The sequence below is a fragment of the Erpetoichthys calabaricus genome, chromosome 4 (genome assembly GCF_900747795.2).
Source record: "Erpetoichthys calabaricus chromosome 4, fErpCal1.3, whole genome shotgun sequence".
Lineage (NCBI taxonomy): Eukaryota > Metazoa > Chordata > Cladistia > Polypteriformes > Polypteridae > Erpetoichthys > Erpetoichthys calabaricus.
The window spans coordinates 47,363,151-47,385,220 of NC_041397.2; the positions used below are offsets into that span (position 1 = coordinate 47,363,151).

At 38.3% G+C, this 22,070-nt stretch overlaps 1 protein-coding gene across 1 annotated transcript in view; it reads right to left on the reverse strand.

Annotated features, from left to right (window-relative positions):
• Positions 1-22,070, reverse strand: part of hgd (homogentisate 1,2-dioxygenase) — a 35,099-nt gene that overhangs the window by 1,123 nt on the left and 11,906 nt on the right. Inside the window, exons 6-12 of the mRNA XM_028799414.2 lie at positions 20,641-20,732; positions 16,565-16,599; positions 11,086-11,165; positions 8,704-8,803; positions 8,500-8,624; positions 7,970-8,074; positions 6,326-6,452 (exon numbers count right to left, since the gene is read on the reverse strand). Of these exons, the coding sequence (XP_028655247.1) occupies positions 6,326-6,452; positions 7,970-8,074; positions 8,500-8,624; positions 8,704-8,803; positions 11,086-11,165; positions 16,565-16,599; positions 20,641-20,732 (664 nt within the window). The remainder of the gene's footprint in view (positions 1-6,325; positions 6,453-7,969; positions 8,075-8,499; positions 8,625-8,703; positions 8,804-11,085; positions 11,166-16,564; positions 16,600-20,640; positions 20,733-22,070) is intronic.

Sequence of the window (22,070 nt, forward strand, 5' to 3'; positions counted from 1 at the left end):
TTCAAAGAAAAACCGAAGATACTCGAGTATTAGTTCCTGTCAACTAATGCAGGTAAGCTGATATACCTAATAGGGCATCGTTTTAGTGTTCAAGGTATTTATCTGCTTTTTGTTATGCTGACAAATGTGTTCTGAAATGTTTCAGGTAAGAAGACAGATGTTTCAAGGTAAAGTAGTTATACTCAACCTTTGTGCCGGAGAGTGTCAACATGTCAATAAGCATATTTTTACTTTTTTACTGATTTTTACTGTACTCTGTACACTTGACTAAAATGATGTTATTTAAAATTAAAGGATGCTGAAGAATAAATTGTCACACAGTAAAGATAACATTAGCTTAATACCTAAAACATGGAGTTTAAATAATAAAATAATAATTAATTACATTTATATAATGCTTTTCTCAGCACTCAAAGCACTAAGTTAATAAGTCTCACTTATCTGCAATACCGGATGTTGTTTTGAAAGCCCTTCCAATGTTTTATCCTTGTAAATTCTTGCCAAAATTAGGATGTGGCAAACTCAGCATAGGATTTCTAGCCGTGGATACTGGCTTTGTGGGGTAGCAGCACTAACTACTGCCTTCCAATTCCTCCTCTTTAATTGTTTATCTTTATTGTTATTCTTTAATAAATTGTGCCAGGGATAAACTGTAAAAGTATTTTATACTTAAAATCAGACTTAAATCATTCATTGTTTCTTTAATGTAGCCTAGTAAACATAACCATATAGTTTCTTGACAAAGCACATACACTTACAATGCAAAGCAGTCCACTGCATTTTGGATTGGATGGTAAGAGCAATTACAAAAAAAGCAAAAAATGTTTTCTGAAATAATAATTACTAAATGGTCATTTGAAAATTTATAATGATGATAAAGATGTGAAGGAAGAATCCCTGTAAAATGTAAGCAATTGTGAGTGTTCATTGGTAAAAATTGCTTATAAAGCAAATATAAAAGATTGAAATGTGTCAAAAGGAAAGAAAGGACAATCAGGCCCAGTTTATTTTTTCTTCTCAAAAACTCACAAATTAGATAGATGAAACCAGCAAAGTATCTAAAAGCATTAGTTATAGTGGATGACAAAAAGAATAAATGGTGTCTCTTCCAGCGCTGCTAAGTGTCAAGCATAGCACTCTTTAAGCAATTTTCTCCCACTATTTCTGCCCAGTGATTGGCAGGTTAATGCTTCCTAAATGGTCATATTATCATTGGGTGTCAAATATCTAAACACACTTGCCCAGTACTGTGGTGGATGTTGGTAGGTGTGCCTCTATGTGGCAGTGCCCATTTAGGCACATGAAACCTTTAAGTGAAAATGGTAGATTAGCGGTTCGTTAGCATTGCCTGTATTGAGGCATCTTGAAACGTGATGGCCACGGCCTTTTGATTTTTGTTCTGATTCATTAATTCTGCTCATAAATGGACCTTTTATGTTAATTAAAATGTTGTGGTTGTACAATTCTTTTATTGTACATGCCAATCCAGACATTCTGTTTCAGAGTTTGTGTTACTTTTCAATGGAATCTAGCAAAGATTAGGGTGTTTCTTTCACAGGAAAACTTTTATTATCCTAATGTTACTTTTTCAAATTGGTCATTTTTTATTTTCTTTCACAATGCATATTATTAAAGCAGGCACTTGAGGTGTGATTGGAGCTGAGTTAGCAGCTCCTGTTTAGAAAACACACTGCACACGGTGTCTGCTGTTTGTTTATTGTCAATCATAAAGGAAATTATTTTTAAAGTAAATAAAAAAACTTGACTAGAGAACATTCTTAAAATGACAACAGAATTAATAAAACACACAGGTTTATTCATTTTCATGGTTCATTTGTTTTCTGTACTTGCCTATCTGAATCAGGGTGAAGTTGTAATATTACTTAATATTATAAAATGATCACAAAATCATATCACACTTTTTAAAGTTAGAGAGTTAAATTAAGCAACCAGCTAAACATGACTTAAAGACAAACGTAGGACCCAGATTAATGAACTGTTTGTAAAAATGATCAGAACTGACAATGATACAGGACAGAGTTTGAGAACCATTGGTTTTCTTGAAAGTTCAGAATAAATTGAATATATGATTGAAGTGACTTCTGTTTTGAGTACAAAGTCATAGCACCTTTTACCACAAATGTACCATAGCTGACGTATATTAATGGCATAGCTCAAGATTAATTTTAATTATTGATAAATTGATATTTAATAGATGTTGGCCCCTTTGTACAATATTATAAAAACAAAACACAAAAATTAGTGACAAACAGTGGATTTTGAAATGCATCATTGCCTGCTATTCCACCTTTCATCACAATATCTTCAAGGGAGATTGACGTACCGTGTGGATATATCTGATCAGACACGCTCCCTTTCACCTCACTGGCTGCTAGAATTCCAGTTCTGAAAATGGTATACTGTAATACCTCAATTAACAAAGCAGATGTGTTTCATGACTGTAGTGTTTAATATGAAACCTCATTATTGTATATTGATGTATCATAAGGAGAATTTGGATATGTACTGAGAAGATCTTGGACCACGGGTTCATCATTGTTTATTATAGCCTCCTTACTTGGATACCCTTCAACAGTGCTGCTGCCCCAATATTTTCCAGCTCCTTCTACGTGGCTCCATTCTTGCATTCTTGTCTGCCTCATGCACTGCCTGCACATTCATGTCCCTGGCACCTACTCAAACGTCACTTATGGTGTCTCACTTTCTCCAGCTGTGTGAGCCAAACCAAACCAGAATACCCAAGGAGATTTGCCAAAGCCAATTAATTTTAGCAGAGGACAAGCACCTCCTAAATGCTTGCAGCTAAGTGGTCTTTATCCCCATGACTTCCTACACACTCTGCACTTGGCCTTTTAATGGCCGGATGCTAACTCCAATGAGTCTGCTATGTGGCATTTTTTTTAATCCAGCCTCTATCCTTTTTATAATCTGCATTTTAGTTTCTAAAAATATTGCTTCACATTTTTGTGACATATTTGTGCAAATTATATTTATTTTATAAAAATATTAAAATAACTATTACTTTTTAAATACCTAAGCACTCACGTATAATAACTTTGCATTTTGCAACACACATGGTATCTACAACAGAAAACAACTGTTCCATTTAGGGAGATTGCACAATGGCTTCCAAATTGCACTAGTGGATAGGTGCTTAAACTTATTCCACAGCATGTTTTATGCCAGCTTTGTTATAAAGGAGATTCTTTCTCAGAGGATCTACTAAGTAAAGTATTACATTAATTAATATTTTCTATACAGTTATTTAGCAAACAACACCATTATAAGTAAACACAAGTAAAGAGAACTTAATAGCAGTGTGGAGAAGAAGAGAGAGGAGACATTAATAAAGGGGGGGGGAGGGCTTATGTTGTATTTATGTGACATAAGAATGTTTGGAGTCACCCTCCCACCTCCCTCTTCACATGAATAACCAGTTGGTGGTAAAGTGCAAGGTTGTTGCTGATTTGTAGCCCGATTCTCACAAAAAGCAATTAAAGATTAGTTCTGATTTCTTTCTGAGCAAATAAAATAGAAAATAAACACAATAAGCGCTTACAGTGCATCCAGAAAGTATTCACAGCACATCACTTTTTCCACATTTTGTAATGTTACAGCCTTATTCCAAAATGGATTAAATTCATTTTTTTCCTCAGAATTCTGCACACAACACCCCATAATCACAACGTGAAAAAAGTTTACTTGAGGTTTTTGCAAATTTATTAAAAATAAAAAAACTGAGAAATCACATGTACATAAGTATTCACAGCCTTTGCTCAATACTTTGTCGATGCACCTTTGGCAGCAATTACAGCCTCAAGTCTTTGTGAATATGATGCCACAAGCTTGGCACACCTATCCTTGGCCAGTTTCGCCCTTTCCTCTTTGCAGCACCTCTCAAGCTCCATCAGGTTGGATGGGAAGTGTCGGTGCACAGCCATTTTAAGATCTCTCCAGAGATGTTCAATCGGACTCAAGTCTGGGCTCTGGCTGGGCCACTCAAGGACATTCACAGAGTTGTCCTGAAGCCACTCCTTTGATATCTTGGCTGTGTGCTTAGGGTCATTGTCCTGCTGAAAGATGAATCGTTGCCCCAGTCTGAGGTCAAGAGCGCTCTGGAGCAGGTTTTCATCCAGGATGTCTCTGTACATTGCTGCAGTCATCTTTCCCTTTATCCTGACTAGTCTCCCAGTTCCTGCCGCTGAAAAACATCCCCACAGCATGATGATGCCACCACCATGCTTCACTGTAGGAATGGCGCCAGGTTTCCTCCAAACGTGACGCCTGGCATTCACGCCAAAGAGTTCAATCTTTGTCTCATCAGACCAGAGAATTTTCTTTCTCATGGTCTGAGAGTCCTTCAGGTGCCTTTTGGCAAACTCCAGGCGGGCTGCCATGTGCCTTTTACTAAGGAGTGGCTTCAGTCTGGCCACTCTACCATACAGGCCTGATTGGTGGATTGCTGCAGAGATGGTTGTCCTTCTGGAAGGTTCTCCTCTCTCCACAGAGGACCTCTGGAGCTCTGACAGAGTGACCATCGGGTTCTTGGTCACCTCCCTGACTAAGGCCCTTCTCCCCTGATCGCTCAGTTTAGATGGCCGGCCAGCTCTAGGAAGAGTCCTGGTGGTTTTGAACTTCTTCCACTTACGGATGATGGAGGCCACTGTGCTCATTGGAACCTTCAAAGCAGCAGAAATTTTTCTGTAACCTTCCCCAGATTTGTGCCTCGAGATAATCCTGTCTTGGATGTCTACAGACAATTCCTTTGTCTTCATGCTTGGTTTGTGCTCTGGCATGAACTGTCAACTGTGGGACCTTATATAGACAGGTGTGTGCCTTTCCAAATCATGTCCAGTCAACTGAATTTACCACAGGTGGACTCCAGTTAAGCTGCAGAAACATCTCAAAGATGATCAGGGGAAACAGGATGCACCTGAGCTCAATTTCGAGCTTCATGGCAAAGGCTGTGAATACTTATTTATGTACATGTGCTTTCTCAATTTTTTTATTTTTAATAAATTTGCAAAAATCTCAAGAAAACTTTTTTCACGTTGTTATTATGGGGTGTTATATGTAGAATTCTGAGGAAAAAAATGAATTTAATCCATTTTGGAATAAGGCTGTAACATAACAAAATGTGGAAAAAGTGATGCACTGTGAATACTTTCCGGATGCACTGTATTACCTCACACTAAATACATTGTGAACAGAAAATTACATTATTAAATGATCTGGTTATTATTTTTTTTTATTTTAATTAAAATGAAATGAGATAAGAGGTCAGCATAACTTCACAGCTTGGCTAATTCTGTGTACAAAGTAATTGTTATGGGAGCTACCACTTGCAATGGAAGTCACAGAAAATATCCCAGTGGTAAGCGTTTTCTTACTTATATGTCCCTTAGCATTTGAATGCAGCATTAGATGTGAGAAGCTGAATGGGCCTATTGCAAAATAGCAGCAAAGTGAGAAATACAAAGCCATTGAAAAGCTTAACACTTACAGAGAGGAATATTTGAGGATGACACAGAAATAAGGTAGATAACCAAATTGTGCATAGTAAAGTTGCAGGTTGAATGCCAGATGTGAAGAACATGCTGTCATTTTGTTACAAATAACATAAACTGGATTGTGCACACAGGGAAGAACTAGCAGAAAGAATAGCTAGATTCCGAATTTAGATGTTTTTTCAGGAGGAATGATCACAGAGATGAAAGAAATCATGAAAGAGACCAACCAAATTAAAATGGCAAGAGGCAGATCAGGCCACATTCACTTACACACCCTTATTGGGCCAATTTGTAGTCATTGGTTTGACAAAATCATTTATATTTGCTTTGTTGAAGTAAAAAAGAATTTCTGAAGAAACTCAAATGACCAAAATGAAAAAAAAGCAAAACAAAACAAAGTAAACAAAAGCAAAATGCACTTTGTCTCAATAGAATGGGATGTGACAAATCAAGTTCCCAAAAATGTTTTGTTATCCTGCTCTTAAACTGTTCATTGTTTCTAATCTACCATTCAGCTTGAAACTCTTGAGAACAATTGCCGTTTTTGGCACCCAATGCTCCTGACTAATATTTCCAATATTCTCTTTCAGACAATCTTTTGTGAAATTGATCACCCAATATGTTGATGTTGGTTACAGTTTATATTCTTTTAGTTCTTAACAAGCATAATGTTAACTATAAGTTTGTGTAAGATTACTATTTATTTCATCTCCAACAACATTCTGAGGGAAAACACTTTATTATCAGATACTAAACATTAAAAAGACTTACAGTAATCTGTAAAAGAATCTTACTGTGATAGTAGGGAGGTCTGAATGTGTGGTTTGCCACTCCCCAGCGGGGAGGGAAGATAACAAAATCTGCAATGGCCACTCCAGGTCGTGTTGACTTTGCTGTCACCACAGTAAAGATTGATGGGTCCTGTAAAACAGCATGTCACCATAATTTTTTAATATGACGAATCCTTCTCTCTGCTTTGACATCTTGATATTAAGTCTTTTGGTCACAGTATTTAACACCTATATAGACCTTATTAACGTCTTTTTTGTAATATCCTGAAAATGAAAGACAAACAATGCTGAAGCTCAATCTCCTATTTATTCAGATTCAGATTGCAAAATATATGTGGACAGTCTAGAAAGTGGGTGTTTTTACTATACTTTTTAACACATGGGGAGATTCACTAAATCTCTTACTTATCTTCTTTATCAAACATTTTTCTCTCAGTCTCTACACATAAAAGAAAACACTTGTTTTATCTGCACCCTCTTAAATCATTTGGTGAATTAGTGATGCAGAAAGTGGAACAGATTTGTGAAGCTGTCCTTTGAAAAGCCTGCCCTGTCAGAGCAACTCAGGAAAGTGAGGTCTGGTAAGGTTGTTACAGATTGTTTGGTTGTTTTATTTTATATACATTACTAGGGGGCTTACCCCCTACTCGCTTTGCTCGCCAACCCCTGTGGCCAGTGCTATGTGCCAGCCACTTTGCGCCTCTGCCGCTCACGTTATGAAGAGGGGGGCTGAACGCACCCCAAGAAGACACAGTCGCTCCTCTGAAACCCCCTCTTAAACGGTGATACAATGGGAAACAAATACAGTTTTTTTTTTACCTCCTCTTTGCTCGATCAGCTGCTGGCTTGCTGCTGCTGCCATGCTGTGTGATCTGCATCTCATCTCATCAACATTTAAAAGTCTGTACAGCAGCTGTCCTACTCTTGGTCTTTTATTTCTGGCCCCGGGCTTGGTTAAATCTTTTGGCACAAAGTCTCGTCTCATGGGATGTGAGTTCTTGATATTTTAGTTTATAATTTAAAAACGGAATAAGAATCTGAAAATCTAACAATGTCACATTAAAGTTAGATAAATTCTGAAATGAATGACACCAAACATCTATATGTAGGTTTTAAAATAAGCCCGATTTAAAGCATGACAAAAAACGTCACATAAAATCGTTACACAAAATCATTGCACTTTTAGGCTTAGGATTTTGTATATATAGAGTAGATTTAAATGTATACTTCCTAATTATGTAATATATTATGATGTACCAGACCTCACTATAAGATAAAATGAACATCTGGCAGCAGCACATTGGTTAATGCACTAATGTGTGGCTCCAGGTAATCTGCAAAAATCAGAGCCTACAAATATACTGAGTGGAATTTATCCAAATGTTAATTTAAATGGAGTGTAAAGTAAATCTGCATGAAATGACTATTAAAGGAGATCACAACACAATTCTTTATTAATATATACCTAGATAATAAATATTAATAATTTTCAGAAATTATTACAGTAATCATCTCTTACAGGATAATTCAGTGCAATATACCCTTTCCTGTGACATGCCAATATCTAGGAAAAAATGTTCTAATATATAATTTTGGAACCTTTGATAACTCTAATTATATATAATTTTGAGAATATTGAATACTCACTGCATGGTCAAAAGCAACACAGTTTATCACCATGAAATTCTTTAGGTTGTATTTGTAGGGGGTATAATTTCCATGCCAGGCGACCACATTGAATGGAGAGAAACCCTGTGATATAAATAGGTAGATTCTTTGTTCACTGATGTGATTAATACAAACAAAACAGTATTTCCATCCTAGAACATGAAAAGTATCAAATAGGAAGACTCTTAACATATACAACAAAAATTAAATGCTGCATCAACAGACTTGCAAGTATTTTTTGCCTGTGGGCCATGTTGACATGTTAGCTGTCATGCAGTCTTTTGCTTGAGCTGTGACTGAGACTTCATTGTGTGCGTACCTACAGTACCAATTAATTTACACCTCTGATTTAGTATTATTGACTGTTCATAGCTCAGCTATGTGTATTGTCTAATGGTAATGTGGATGATTACACTTTTAAAACTGAAAAAAGTACATGAATGTGAAGAGTACGAAGTGTTATCCTTGATTCATTATGATTCCTAATAGTTAATTCTGCGATCATTTACCTGCTGAGCTGCAAACAGCTTTCCCTGGTATTTGTTCACAAGTGTATATCCACTGGGAGCCTTGTAATCTTCATAACACGCAACAGGAACCAGGAAGTCTCTGGGATTGGCCAAGCCGTTGGCACCTGCCAGAGGATATGTTATGGTGAGGGGGTTGCTATAATAGTAAAGAAATAAAGTGAAGTAGACAAATTGTTTAGCTACCAATTGGTCCAAGATCTGGAAGTTCAAAATGGGCTCCAAACACCTCCAGGATGTACCCTCTGGTCTCGCCAAATACATCAACCTTGAAACACATTCCTTGCTACAAACAAACATGAAACTGTTTATTACACCTTGGACCTAACAGCAGGTCTTATAAAAGTTGAAACATTCATCTATAGTCTGTGAGGAAGAACACCATCTAATTGGTCTGAGGTGAGAATCAAATTGCCTTTGCCAGTTCTACTTTTAAGACAAAAAGAAAAAGTTGGGGTAGAACCAAAAAATGAATTGTACTTTAAAATAAAATGATCCGGTTGTTGTGCATCTCCATTCTATAGAAGTGTTTCTGTTGTTTAGTTAATGGGTGTGAAATGAGATCAGAATAAGAATTTGTGCTTCTGGCTAGTAAAATGAGAGTGGCAACATTTTGAGGCTGTTTAAGTAGATTTAGACCCAAGCTAGATTTATTAAATTAGTTAAAGTATGTAACTGGGTATATTATCAAATGGTGTCCTCCCCAAGTTAAACCTTAAATCCACTGTTAGGATGGGTTTGAGAAAGCTGTGGTGCTATTAGAATATTTGTGTCACATTTGGTACTTTATGCTGCAGTCCCGGCCCCCACATCCATCTGCAGGTACATTTATTGAGGATGCATTTCTACAACACAAAGTAAATACAAAAACTGTCTGTTTAGATTTCCAGTGGTTACTTAGTTGGTAACAAAATATTTTGGAAATGGTATATAGTTCAGTTCTATTTAACTTCTGTATTACACATCTCCTATTTACAAGTTCAGCATAGCGTGAAAGAGCGCTCAATATCCAAGAATGTACTGGAGCATGGACACCACGTGGAGCAGTGTTTCCCAAACTCGGTCCTGGTGAACCCCTGTGGCTGCAGGTTTTTGTTCCAACCAACTTCTGTTTTTAATTGAACTCCTGGGCTAATTAAATGAACTGATATTTCCCAAGTTCTGTGTTTAGGGAACAATATAGAAATTAGAAAACTAAGTTTGCTAAAAAAAAAAAAAAGTAAATGTACCAAGCAGTTATATAGGAATAATGTATTTTTTTCTTTTTAACAGTATTTTCATCTTGATTTTCATTCTACTTTTCTAGGTCTTCTAATTGTTTAATTAATCCATTATTTACTAATTAGTGGGTCTGACTCTAAAGTAGTTGCAGCCTTTGATTATTTGGTGTTGTTTGCCTGGGTGTCTGATCTGTTCGTTTTAAATTGTCATTAATAAGATACAACAAGGGGGGAAAAAACTGCACAGAGAAAGGGCAAAGTATAATGAAATCAACAAGCATTTAAATCTATAGCAAAAGCAGAAATATTTCTAAATGTCTTATAAATGTAAAAATCATGCAGCTATGCTTTTCTGAATGTCGAATAAAAGAAAAAAAACCCCAGCTAATTAAATGAGATCAGTGCTATCAGGTGTTGTTACTGATTAGGAATCTGATTGGAACAAAAACCTGCAGTCACAGTGTGACCCCCGGACCGAGTTTGGGAAACACTGACGTAGAGGAACATGGCAGGACAAACCACCCTAGTGGGTACTTTGTGAATAGCAGCCTCTTGCAGACTGGGCACCCCTTCTCAGTTATTAAAATCAAATGGAAAATAATGCTCAATAAAAGCACACACACAATGAACATGTAATATGTGCCACATTCATTTATACTGTACTAGCTGTCCCCTGTGCCTCCACTCACGTAGTAGTGAACCAGGACAAACTTTAAAAAAATCAATAACAAAAAAAAAAAATTGTAATTCTGGCCAAGCAGAAGGTAGGTATGTACACTCCAAAGTCAAACATTGGCACTGCATCTGATCATGTTCAGCTCCCCCACATAGGGGAAGAGCACGTGGCTGTGATATCTCTGGCAATCAGCAGCTACCCTCTAAAACACACGTAGCTCTGATCTCTCTATCAAAAACGTTACTCCTTAACAATCTGCAGATGATAATGTCTGTCGAACAAACAGGTATTGCTAGCTAAGTGGAGGCAAGGTACACTCCAGCACGTGGCGAGAGGTAGAGCGACTCGAACGGAGGCTGGCATGTGAGTGAGGAGGGCCTCGCCACTCTCCCATCGGCCTGTAGCTGCTCTGTTGGATTCATGGAAATAAATTGGTACAGCAAGCGAACTATGGTACTTAAAGCGATGAGAGAAGTCGCAGAATCAACCGGAATGCTCAAACAAATTATAGAAATAGATCTAAATCTGTTCTCTTGTGAAAAGTGGACAGACCGACAGACATTGGATTTTATATAGATATATAACAGATGCATCTAGAAACTGATCTGTATAATATAAAAGTGCTAACCAAATGCTAATCTTCCCATCATGTTTTAAAATTCTCAGTGTTACCTGAATCACACAGATTTCATTTGGTTCCACCATCATCTTTCCAAATTCTGTTGTAATGAGTAGTTTTCCAAGCTGTGGTACTGAAACAACATATGCAAGGCAAAACTGAATTTGAGGGGAAGGTAGAAAGTAGAAAACTTCACACATTTCAAACAAACAAATAGGATGCCAATGGCTCAAAAGTGGTGATCGCTAATTTGGTAAATAAAACACGAATATTGGTATATTCAGGCCAAAATCTGGGATATTCTGCCAACTCAACACATCTGTTATCATTTTTTTTTATCTCATAAGCACTATGCATGTAGTGGCCCAGTGGGAAGCACAGCAGTAATGCAGCTGCCTCGCAGTAAGAAGAACAGGGTTCACGTCTCAGGTGTTAAGCACCTTGAGCATGGGAAAGGCACTATATAAATAAAATGTATTATTATTATTATTATTATTATTACTACTGCATTTTCGCCACATGGGTTTCCTCAGGGTACTTTGGTTTCCTCCCATCATCCAAAGACCTTCAGGATAGGTTTATTGGTATTACTAAATTGGCCCAAGTGTGTGTGGGTGTTCACCCAGTGATGGACTGGCATTCTGTCCAGGTGTTGCTCCTGCCTTATGGGATTGTCTCCCATGATCCTGTCCAGATAAGGGGGTTAGGAAGATGGAAGGATGGACAGTGGCATAGTGTCTAATACTCCCGTATCACATCTCCAGGGGCCTCATGTATAAACGGTGCGTACGCACAGAAATGTTGCGTACGAACCTTTCCACGCTCAAATCGCGATGTATAAAACCTAAACTTGGCGTAAAGCCACGCACATTTCCACGGTAACTCATTCCTTGGCGTACGCAATTTATCCGCCCGGTTTTGCAGACTGGCAGCACCCAGTGTCAAAGCAGTGCTACTGTTCCTGTGTGATCACCCTTTCTTTCTTAAATCCACATTCCTGGCGCGTATAAATACACTGAAATTAACTGCATATTGTTTATTAGTGTAATGCATCTGATTGTAATTAACCTGTAGCAATATAATGGTCCAGGGAATAGCCATAGTATTCCAAATACCATAACTGCTTTAGCGTTGTAACTCTCACTGCATCTTCTTTCAGCTGATCCCGTTAAGGGTTGCCACAGCAGATCATCTTTTTCCACATTACTCCCACTGCACCACTCGGAGTATTTATATCACTGTATCTGAGTGGGGAATCACAGCAGCAGCTGATTGGAAAGAGAATTATCGGTATATATATATATATGAAGCAGATGCTGCCTGAGCCACAGCAAACGCTTTAGTCCCTGTACGGACTTCGCGGTTTAGAAACAGTTTCATCCCAAAAACTCTAAAGGCACTAAATCAGTCCATCAAGTGCTCCTTGTAGAAATATTTGGACTTATAAGTACAATTACCTCACTGTAAACTTGCACTACAGTTATAATATTGCACAACCTGCGCCACTTTATAAAGCGCGTATTTACATGTGATGACGGTATTCATTTCTAAGACGAAATGCAGCAAAACATGTTGATTATATTATACAGATAAAACTTTAACTTCATTTAAATAATCTGTATTGTTTATAATTAAACATGTGAGGACACGGTGCTGCAGCGCTAGCTAGTTCAGAGATTGTTCCTGCCTTGCGTTGTATTCTTGCTGGTGCTGACGCGACACTGGAAAGATAGACGGATATAATAATTAATCATGTACTACTAAGATATTTCAATGTTCCTTAAAAGTTTTGAAGAATCAAAGTTCTAAGCTTACAGATGGCGTCACGTCTATTACATAGCTTATTGTGTGGCGATTGAGTTTTTGGAGAAAGAAAAGTAAGGACAGGAATTGGAGGTTAGTACGTTTGAAGAGACAGTACTGCTGTGATAAATTATTTCATTGAAGGTTGCGCATGGCGCAGCAAGCCTCTTGCGTGAGACGTGAACAAGTACTGCGCCACCGTGTTCCCATGTTTAATAACATGCTTTCATTCCTATCATCATGAAAAAGATATCACGTATACATCTCAGTATTTTAATTATTCAGAGAGCTGTAATATCACGAATGTAATGGATTATGTGTCCTGTCGGAGAAAGAGAAAGCCCGTTTAAAACGCAGGTAGTGATTCATACACATAGAGCCCATAGAAGATCAAATACAGAACAAAGCATTTAACGTGCCACTTTAGTTACAATGGGATTTGAGAAACTAGTAAATTAAACAATTTTAAGATGAAGTTTATGATGTTCTACTTTAATGGCAAAATAAACTACGTGATTAAAGTGGAAATTTTGAGATTAAAGTTGACATTTCGTGCTTTTTTCCCCACTGTGTGCCTATGTTTTTTTCTCTGTACCCTAATAAGCTTTCATATGACACTCAGACGGTGGGCTACGACTCGCTTTTTCACGGCGACTTTGATATGTGATTTCTTTTTTATTTCGGGCACTGTGCGACGTTGTGAAGTTGAGCCTTCGAGTTTCTCCGACACACTGTCACTCGATCAACTTCCTTTTGTTGATTATACCACTGCTTAAACCAACAAATAGTACGTTTTTCCTTTACCTCCACTTGGTATTCGCTGAAATTCTTATATTTTCTCCCGTGCTTTTCCCATTGTCTTTTCACAGAAGGCAATTTATATTGATTTGCATATTCAAAGGGGCGTAATTCTGGTAGGAGTTGGGGCGGGACAGAAGGCGCGTGCACGTGCGTTACTTTTCACGCAAATCGGGATTTATGTAGTGGAAGAACGTGAAAGTATGCGTGCGCACAGATTCCTGCATCTGGATTTTTCTGTGCGTACGCACAATCCCGCTTTTGTGCTTACGCCATGTTATAGTGTGAGTTCTACGCACGGCGTTATACATGAGGCCCCAGGACACTGGGTTTGAACCCTGGGCCAAGTCATTGTCTGTGTATGTTTTGCATGCTCTCTCTATACTTGTGTAGGGTTTTTATTTAAGCCCTTCTGTTTTCCTCTCAAATGTCAACAGTGTGCATTTTGATTTGGGCTGCTGTAGAAGTGTGCACACATTGAAATGGATTGGCACCCTGTATACGGTTACATCCTGCCAATAAGGTAAAGCAAAAATCAAACTAGTAAGAGTTATATCTCAGAGAAACTCTTTACATTTTCTAACCATGTAATTGCCGGGCAGGATTCAGATCTTGTCCTGGACACAGTCAGTATGGAGTTTGCACATTATTTCCATATCTAAAGTAGTTTGCCTTTAGAGATGGCCGTGCCCACCACATGACAAACCACCTCAGGATCCCAGATTTGGACCCAAGTGCAGCCATGCAATGGGTGACACCTCAGCAGCACCACACTAGTTCAGATGGAATGGAAAAGTGGGAGTTTTTTTATGGTGGCTGGACTGCCAATTCTGCCACCAACCCCCAGGATTTCCCTGTAGGTTGGAGGGCGTAATGCAGGGCTGGATGCAGATTAACGTCATACTCAGGATGGAGCAATTGCAGGTTAAGGGTCTTGCTGAAGGGCCCAATGGAGTAGAAGTCACTTTTGGTGTTTATGGGAGTCGAACCGGCAACCTTCCAATTGCCAGTGCAAATCCCTAGCCTCAGAGCCACCACTCCTCCCCACATGCCTTTGCCTTTAGGCCCTCTGATTATCCGTTCACATCAAAAAAATGTGTTTCAGGTTGACTGGTAGCTGTAAATTGTGAAAGTGTGCCCTGTGACAAACTGGCACCATGCCGGAGGGCTGGTTATTCCAGGAGAGGCTTGCAGTGACATTGACTTGAATTAAGTGTATTTGGAAATTTATGGATGGCTGGATGAATAAATTGACCGACTATACTCTCAATAAGAATAATATAGAAATACTTGTGGCTTAGGGTGATAACATGGTATTTTTACACTTCTAACATGATTTCCCTAATTTCCTAGTCATAGCTGATAATTTTATTTAAAGTGATTTACATATTACGATAATCCACTGTGGCAACCCCTAATGGGAGCAGGCGAAAGAAGAAGAAGACACATTACAAAGCATAATGATAAACACCAGGGAAACAATATAGGTTAAGTTTGTATAAGGTCAAAATTAACTTTAATTTGTCTGAATGGAAAGCTCAGTTGGATACATATGAAAGCACATAGCAAGATAAAATCGCAAAATATCAGATGAGAAAGAAAAAAATGAACAGTGGGAAAGTCACAGGGGCCATAACCTATGCTGGCATCATTGGGCACAGGGCAGAAACCAACCCTGCACAGGACACTAGTCCACTAGTCCACTGTAGAACACATTCACACTTTTTTGAGATGTAGAAGGAAAAGTCACACATGCACAAGGAAAAAACATTCAAATTCCTTACAGATAATTGTCCGGCTGGTTATTCTAAATGTGTGTGACAACCATGCTGGCCTTGTCAAGTGTAAGAACACGAATGAAAAACATGAGGTGTTAGATATGCAGATTTAGGGAGCAGAGAAAAAAGTGAAAGAGATTCATTAAAGCGCTCAAGATAGTTGAAGCACACAAACCAAGGGGTACCAAGGATTAAAATATGTCTGAAAAGGTGGGTCTTCTATCCTTTTTGAAAACTGTACATGGACCCAACTCATCATTTTCTATTATGCCAGTAACCACCTCCTGCCATGTTGTAATGGACAATAACAAGGACCCCTGCATCATCTGGTTGCTTTTACACACACTGTTATGCAAGGCATTATTGCATCTGTTCATAGCTTCATCACCCTTGGCTCTTGTGAACTCATATGTGTAATATTATTGTGGTCCCACAATGGCGCTGTATTTATCATTATTTGGAGTTCACCAATTTCCTTAAATAGTCCATTTACTCATCCCCTAAACCTGCTAATTCCTTGATCTTGGGGAGCCAAAATATACCCTAACAGCACTGATACAAGGCAGGACCAAGCCTTAGAAGAAGTGTCAGTCAGTCAGGGCACAGTCACACCTGCACCCATACTCACTCACAGCTGGTCAGCTTAGAGTTACCAAGTGACCTAAACGCCGAGCCTTTGGGTGACCAGAGTGACTGGGGAAAACCCATGTGGACATACTGAGAAGATAAAAAATGCATTATGTTACTGACCTAACCTAAATTTGAACACAGATTTTTGGGATGGTGTGATAGCAGTGTGAACCACGACTCCCACTTCAGACTTATCAAAACTAAGCCCTTTACCTGCCATGTATACTGTAACTAATATGCTGTCATTCTAATACTCCGTTACAGAATGGATGAAAACCATCTAAAACGTGTATGTGCAGCCCCCCCCCCCAAACACGTGGTCCACTTTATCTGACTTAGTAGAACGTTCACCTCTGATTTGTGCATTTACTGATCCAGTTCAGGGTTGTAGCTGAACCAGAGCCTGTCCTGATGGCATCAAACGCACAACAGAAGCCAACCACTGAAGGGGCATCAACAGAAAGTTCACTCGAGAATCTTAATTATTGAAAAAGGTGCAAATCCGGCATAATAATATACTCACCAATAAGAAAATCACCATCTGAATTGTAAAAGCATCTGCAAGAATATTTAACAATGGACATTAATTAAATTAAGTCGCACATACATCTTCACATGCACAGCTTCCTAATACTTGTTATGCATGTCAGGCACAGACACTGCACAATTATTTTCCTAGTCCTTAATATGCAGAGATGTTTTATCAATATCTTTTATTATTGATTATAAACATTGAACATGCAGTATGATTTTTTTATCCAAAATAAGCACATGTAAAAGAAGATTGTAGCTGGAACTATTAATAAAGCATTTAATGCATAAAACTGTAAATGTAAAAGATTGGTCGTAATAACTCTAAACATATCCATGGGCTAGTAGTTTTCTGTATATGGAACTAAGTGTGGGGTTCTTTCAAGTTTGTGACCTGCTTCTACTGAAACAGGTTTGAATATTCAATAAAACTGCATTGCAAGTTATAGAAAGTACATGGTCAGTTTAAAGCATATAATAAACGGAGGACACCACTGCATGGCTCTACAGGTAGGCAGTAGGTGACAGAAGAACATTACACATATTTTGGCACTGCGGCCAATGAGTTAGATTGTAAATTGGAAGGTTGCTGGTTCAATCCCTGCCTCTTACTCAAGGTCTCTTGATCTACTTGTGGTCCAGTTGTAAAATGAATGTATATAAACCAATTTTGTTTAATGTTATAGTTGTAAAGTGACTTACAGTGGTGGTCACTGTAGAAAGATGCTGGACAAAACAAAGTGTATGGGAACAGTGGATGAAATGGAAAAAAGGAACAGGCGGTACTCCAGGGGCCTCATGTATAACACCGTGCGTAGAACTCACACTATAACATGGCGTAAGCACAAAAGCGGGAATGTGCGTACACACAGAAAAATCCAGATGCAGGAATCTGTGCGTACGCAAACTTTCACGTTCTTCCACTACATAAATCCCGATCAGCGTGAAAAGTAACGCACGTGCACGTGCCTTCTGTCCCGCCCCAACTCCTCCCAGAATTACGCCTCTTTGAATATGCAAATCAATATAAATTGTCTTCTGTGAAAAGACAATGGGAAAAGCATGGGGTAAAATATAAGAATTTAAGCGAATACCAAGTGGAGGCAAAGGAAAAACGTACTATTTGTTGGTTTAAACAGTGGTATAATCAACAAAAGAAAGTTGATCGAGTGACATAGTGTTGGAGAAACTTGAAAGCTCAAGTTCACAAAGTCCCACAGTGCCCGAAATAAAAAAGAAGTTGTCACATATCAAAGTCGGCATGAAAAGGCGACTCGTAGCGGACCGTCTGAGTGTCATATGAAAGCTTATTAGGGTACAGAGAAACAAAATAGGCACACAGTGGGGAAAAAAATCACGAAATGTCAACTTTAATCTCGAAATTTCCAATTTAATCACGTAGTTTATTTTGTCATTAAAGTAGAACATCATAAACTTCATCTTAAAATCGTTTATTTTACTAGTTTCTCAAGTAGCACGTTAAATGCTTTGTTCTGTGTTTGATCTTCTATGTGCTCTATGTGTGCGAATCACTACGTGCTTCCGTTCTTTCTCTTTCTCCGACAGGACACAGAATCCATTACATTCGTGATATTACAGCTCTCTGAATAATTAAAATACTGAGATGTATACGTGATATCTTTTTCATGATGATAGGAATGAAAGCATGTTATTAAACATGGGAACACGGTGGCGCAGTGATTGTTCATATCTCACTCAAGAGGCTTGCTGCGCCATGTGCGACCTTCGATAAAATAATTTATTACAGAAGTACTGTCTCTCTCAAACGTACTAACCTCCAATTCCTGTCCTTACTTTTCTTTCTCCAAATACCCAATCGCCACACAATCAGCTCTGTAATAGACGTTAAGCCATCTGTAAGCTTAGAATGCCGATTCTTCAAAACTTTTAAGGAACATTGAAATATCTTCGTAGTACATGCTGAATTATTCTATCCGTCTATCCTTCCAGTGTCGCATCAGCACCAGCAATAATACAGCGCAAGGCAGGAGCTATCCGTGAACTAGCTAGCGCTGCGGCACCGTGTCCTCACATGTTTAATTATTAACAATACAGATTATTTAAATGAAGTTAAAGTGTTATCTGTATACTATAAGCAACATATTTTGCTGCATTTCATCTTAAAAATGATATTGTCATCATACGCGCTTTATAAAGTGGCGCAGGTTGTGTAATATTATAACTGTAGTGCAAGTTTACAGTGGGGTAATTGTACTTATAAATACAAACAGTTCTACAAGGAGCACTTGATGGACTGATTGAGTTCTTGGGATGAAACTGTTTCTGAAACGTGAGGTCCGTACATGAAAGTCTTTGAAGCGTTTTGCTGTGGCTCAGGCAGCGTCTGCTTCATGCTGTAAACCGATAATTCTCTTTTCGATCAGCTGCTGCTGTGATTCCCCACTCAGATGCAGTGATATAAATACTCTGAGTGGTGCAGTGAGAGTAATATGGAAAAAGATGATCCTCTGTGGCAACCCTTAATGGGAGCAGCTGAAAGAAGAAGAAGATGTGAGAGTAACAACGCTAAAGCAGTTATGGTATTTGGAATACTATGGCTATTCCCTGGACCATTATATTGCTACAGGTTAATTACAATCAGATGCATTACACTAATAAACAATATGCAGTTAGTTTCAGTGTATTTATAAAACCGAGTCAGGAATGTGGGTCTAAGAAAGAAAGGGTGACCACACAGGAACAGTAGCACTGCTTTGACGCTGGGTGCCGCCAGTATGCAAAACCGAGCGGAGAAATTGCGTACGCCAGGGTATGAGGTACTGTGGAAATGTGCGTGGCTTTACGCCAAGTTTAGGTTTTACACATCGCGATTTGAGTGTGGAAACGTTCGTACGCAAGATTTCTATGCGTACGCACTGTTTATACATGAGGCCCCTGGTGTTTTGCCTTCTTCAGCTGGGGTCCCCTTTGTACAGATATAAGCTAGTATATGGAGAGATGTTAGGCAGGAGACCCCCTCTCTACAATTCCCATCTGCCAGCCAACACGTGTAGCATTATAGTACTGAGAGGTTGTGAGTAGTGTCAGTTTGGAGGCCCTGAAAGAAAAACTGACCATACTCTGAAAAGTAAAGGGTAGACGTGCCGGTACAATGTCCTGATGAGTATCGGCTGACTTCAACCACTACTGGTACACATGGAAAAACTTCTGATACTCCAAACAATAAAATCTAGAAGTGCTGGAACAGAGTAGTGGTGAGTACCAGCCCACTTCAAACACTGGACTGCAGTCTGGCCTGTACACACAGGGCAGACTGTGGTTATAGGGGTTGGTAAAGGACAAAGGCTCATTTGAGAGGGAAGGAAGGTCAGAGCAGATAAAATACCTGAAAGAGAGAGATAAAATATCTAAAAGGAAGACCCAATAAGGCAATAGGATTTTGTTTTGTGTGGGCTCGTTTGTTACCTTTGTGTTGTTTCTTTGTACCTTTTGAGATTAAGCTATAAAACAGTTTTCAAGTTTTTTTCTGACTTTTTCTTATATTTCCTACACTTATTGTCCCCTGTAGCTTCTTTTCTAACAAAGAGTGGTTTTGCTTTTCTAATGCAGTCAGCATCCCTTGGGTAAGGGTTGCTCAGTTGCTTTCACAAGGAATTGGACATGGTTTAATTCTAAGGAAAAACTGTAATGTCACAAAAAGCACCCATGTTGTAACCTGCTCCCTGTTGTGGAGATGGGGTTTTGATACCTTTTGCTGTGTTCCGACCTCCAACTTGCAGGGAAAACTCAGGGGTTGGTGGCAGGATTGGTACTCCAGCTACTCTAAAAACCTCACATTGTCCCATTCCATTTGAACTAGGGTGGTGCTGAGGTGTCACTTGTTGCACGGCTGTACTCAGGTCCTAATGTGGGACTTTGAGGTGGTTCATCATGTGGTGCGTGCGGTAATGCTCTGTATCAGTGCATTCTCCCAACCTCTCTCTTCTCTGTCTGCTAATGAATGCAGGCACCTGTCCTTGCACACATTTCACCAGCTCCCCACTACAATTCACCAGTATATACACACAATATATAAATAGAACCTACTTGTCAGTCATGGAGATGTTGCAGGTATAAATATGGACAGCAATGCCATTGCGAGATCTAACATCGCCAGCCCCACACAAAGTATTCAAACCCTGCAATAAAGAATATTTTGCAGAAAATCTTATTGTGAAGAAAATGATTTGAGAAATATATTTTTTTCATTAAAATGTTCCATAGAAACTTTTAACTAAATAATTGTAATAATAGTTAAAATAATTAAATTACAGACTTTGCAGAATTGTTTGCATTATATCACTTTACAATTACCATCTAAAAACAAAGTGTTCTTATCTTCATAGAGTCTCTGAGATCTAAGAGGAAAACACTTCAGCGGATCATAAAAACTGCCCAGCAGATCATCGGCTGCTCTTTACCCTCTCTAGATGAACTGCACAGCTCTCGCTGCCTCAGGAAAGCAGAAAACATCTTAAAAGATTCCTCACACCCAGCTTATGACATGTTCTAACTGTTGCCATCAGGAAAAAGATATAGGATCATCAAAACAAAGACTAATAGACTGAATAACAGTTTCGACCCTGTGCAAACTCTACACGGTTAACACTTGAGTATATGATATGATCACAGGGCAGTGAATATGAGAAAGCAGCAGCAGCATAACCACTTTATTACAGTGTTACTTGCTCTTATCATGCACAAATGTTCTGATATATTTGCAAGAATAGAATGAACATGTATACCTCCTAAGAAAGGAATGTTGCTAAAAGGTGGGATTAGAGTCCACCTGGTAGTTTATAGAAACCAGCTATTCCTCAAGTAGAACAAGAGGCATGTGTACTCTGGAGATCTACTCTTTTGAAGGTTTCATTAGAACAATTGTGACATGTTCCAAAACACATGTCTATACTATACACGGCTCCGGAGCTGTCCAGGCGCCCTCTTTCAGGGTTGGTCTCCTTCATGTGAGGCTGCCCTCTCGTGTCCTGGGGGAGGTACTGCTGTTGATATGTCTACATTCTTCTAAACAACTTTAAATCGAGATTTGAAGGTCCATAAAGTTCTACTTTCCACCATAGTACTTGGTAATGTATTCCATTTGTCTGTTGTTTGTGGGAGAAAACTTGCCCTTATTTTTTCAAATGTGCCAATGTGTTCTTATTGAAGAACATATTTTAAAGTAAAAGGATCCACTGTACTAATTCCTTTCATCATTTTATATACTTTGATCATGTGATTTCTTAATCTCTGTTTGCTTAAACACCTTATCAAAGGCCTTCTAAAATCCAATATATATATATATATATATATAATATATATTTATATATATATATATAATATATATTATATATATATATATATATATATATATATATATATATATATATATATATATATATATATATATATATATATATATATATGTATATATTTATATATTTATATATATATATATGTATATATTTATTTATATA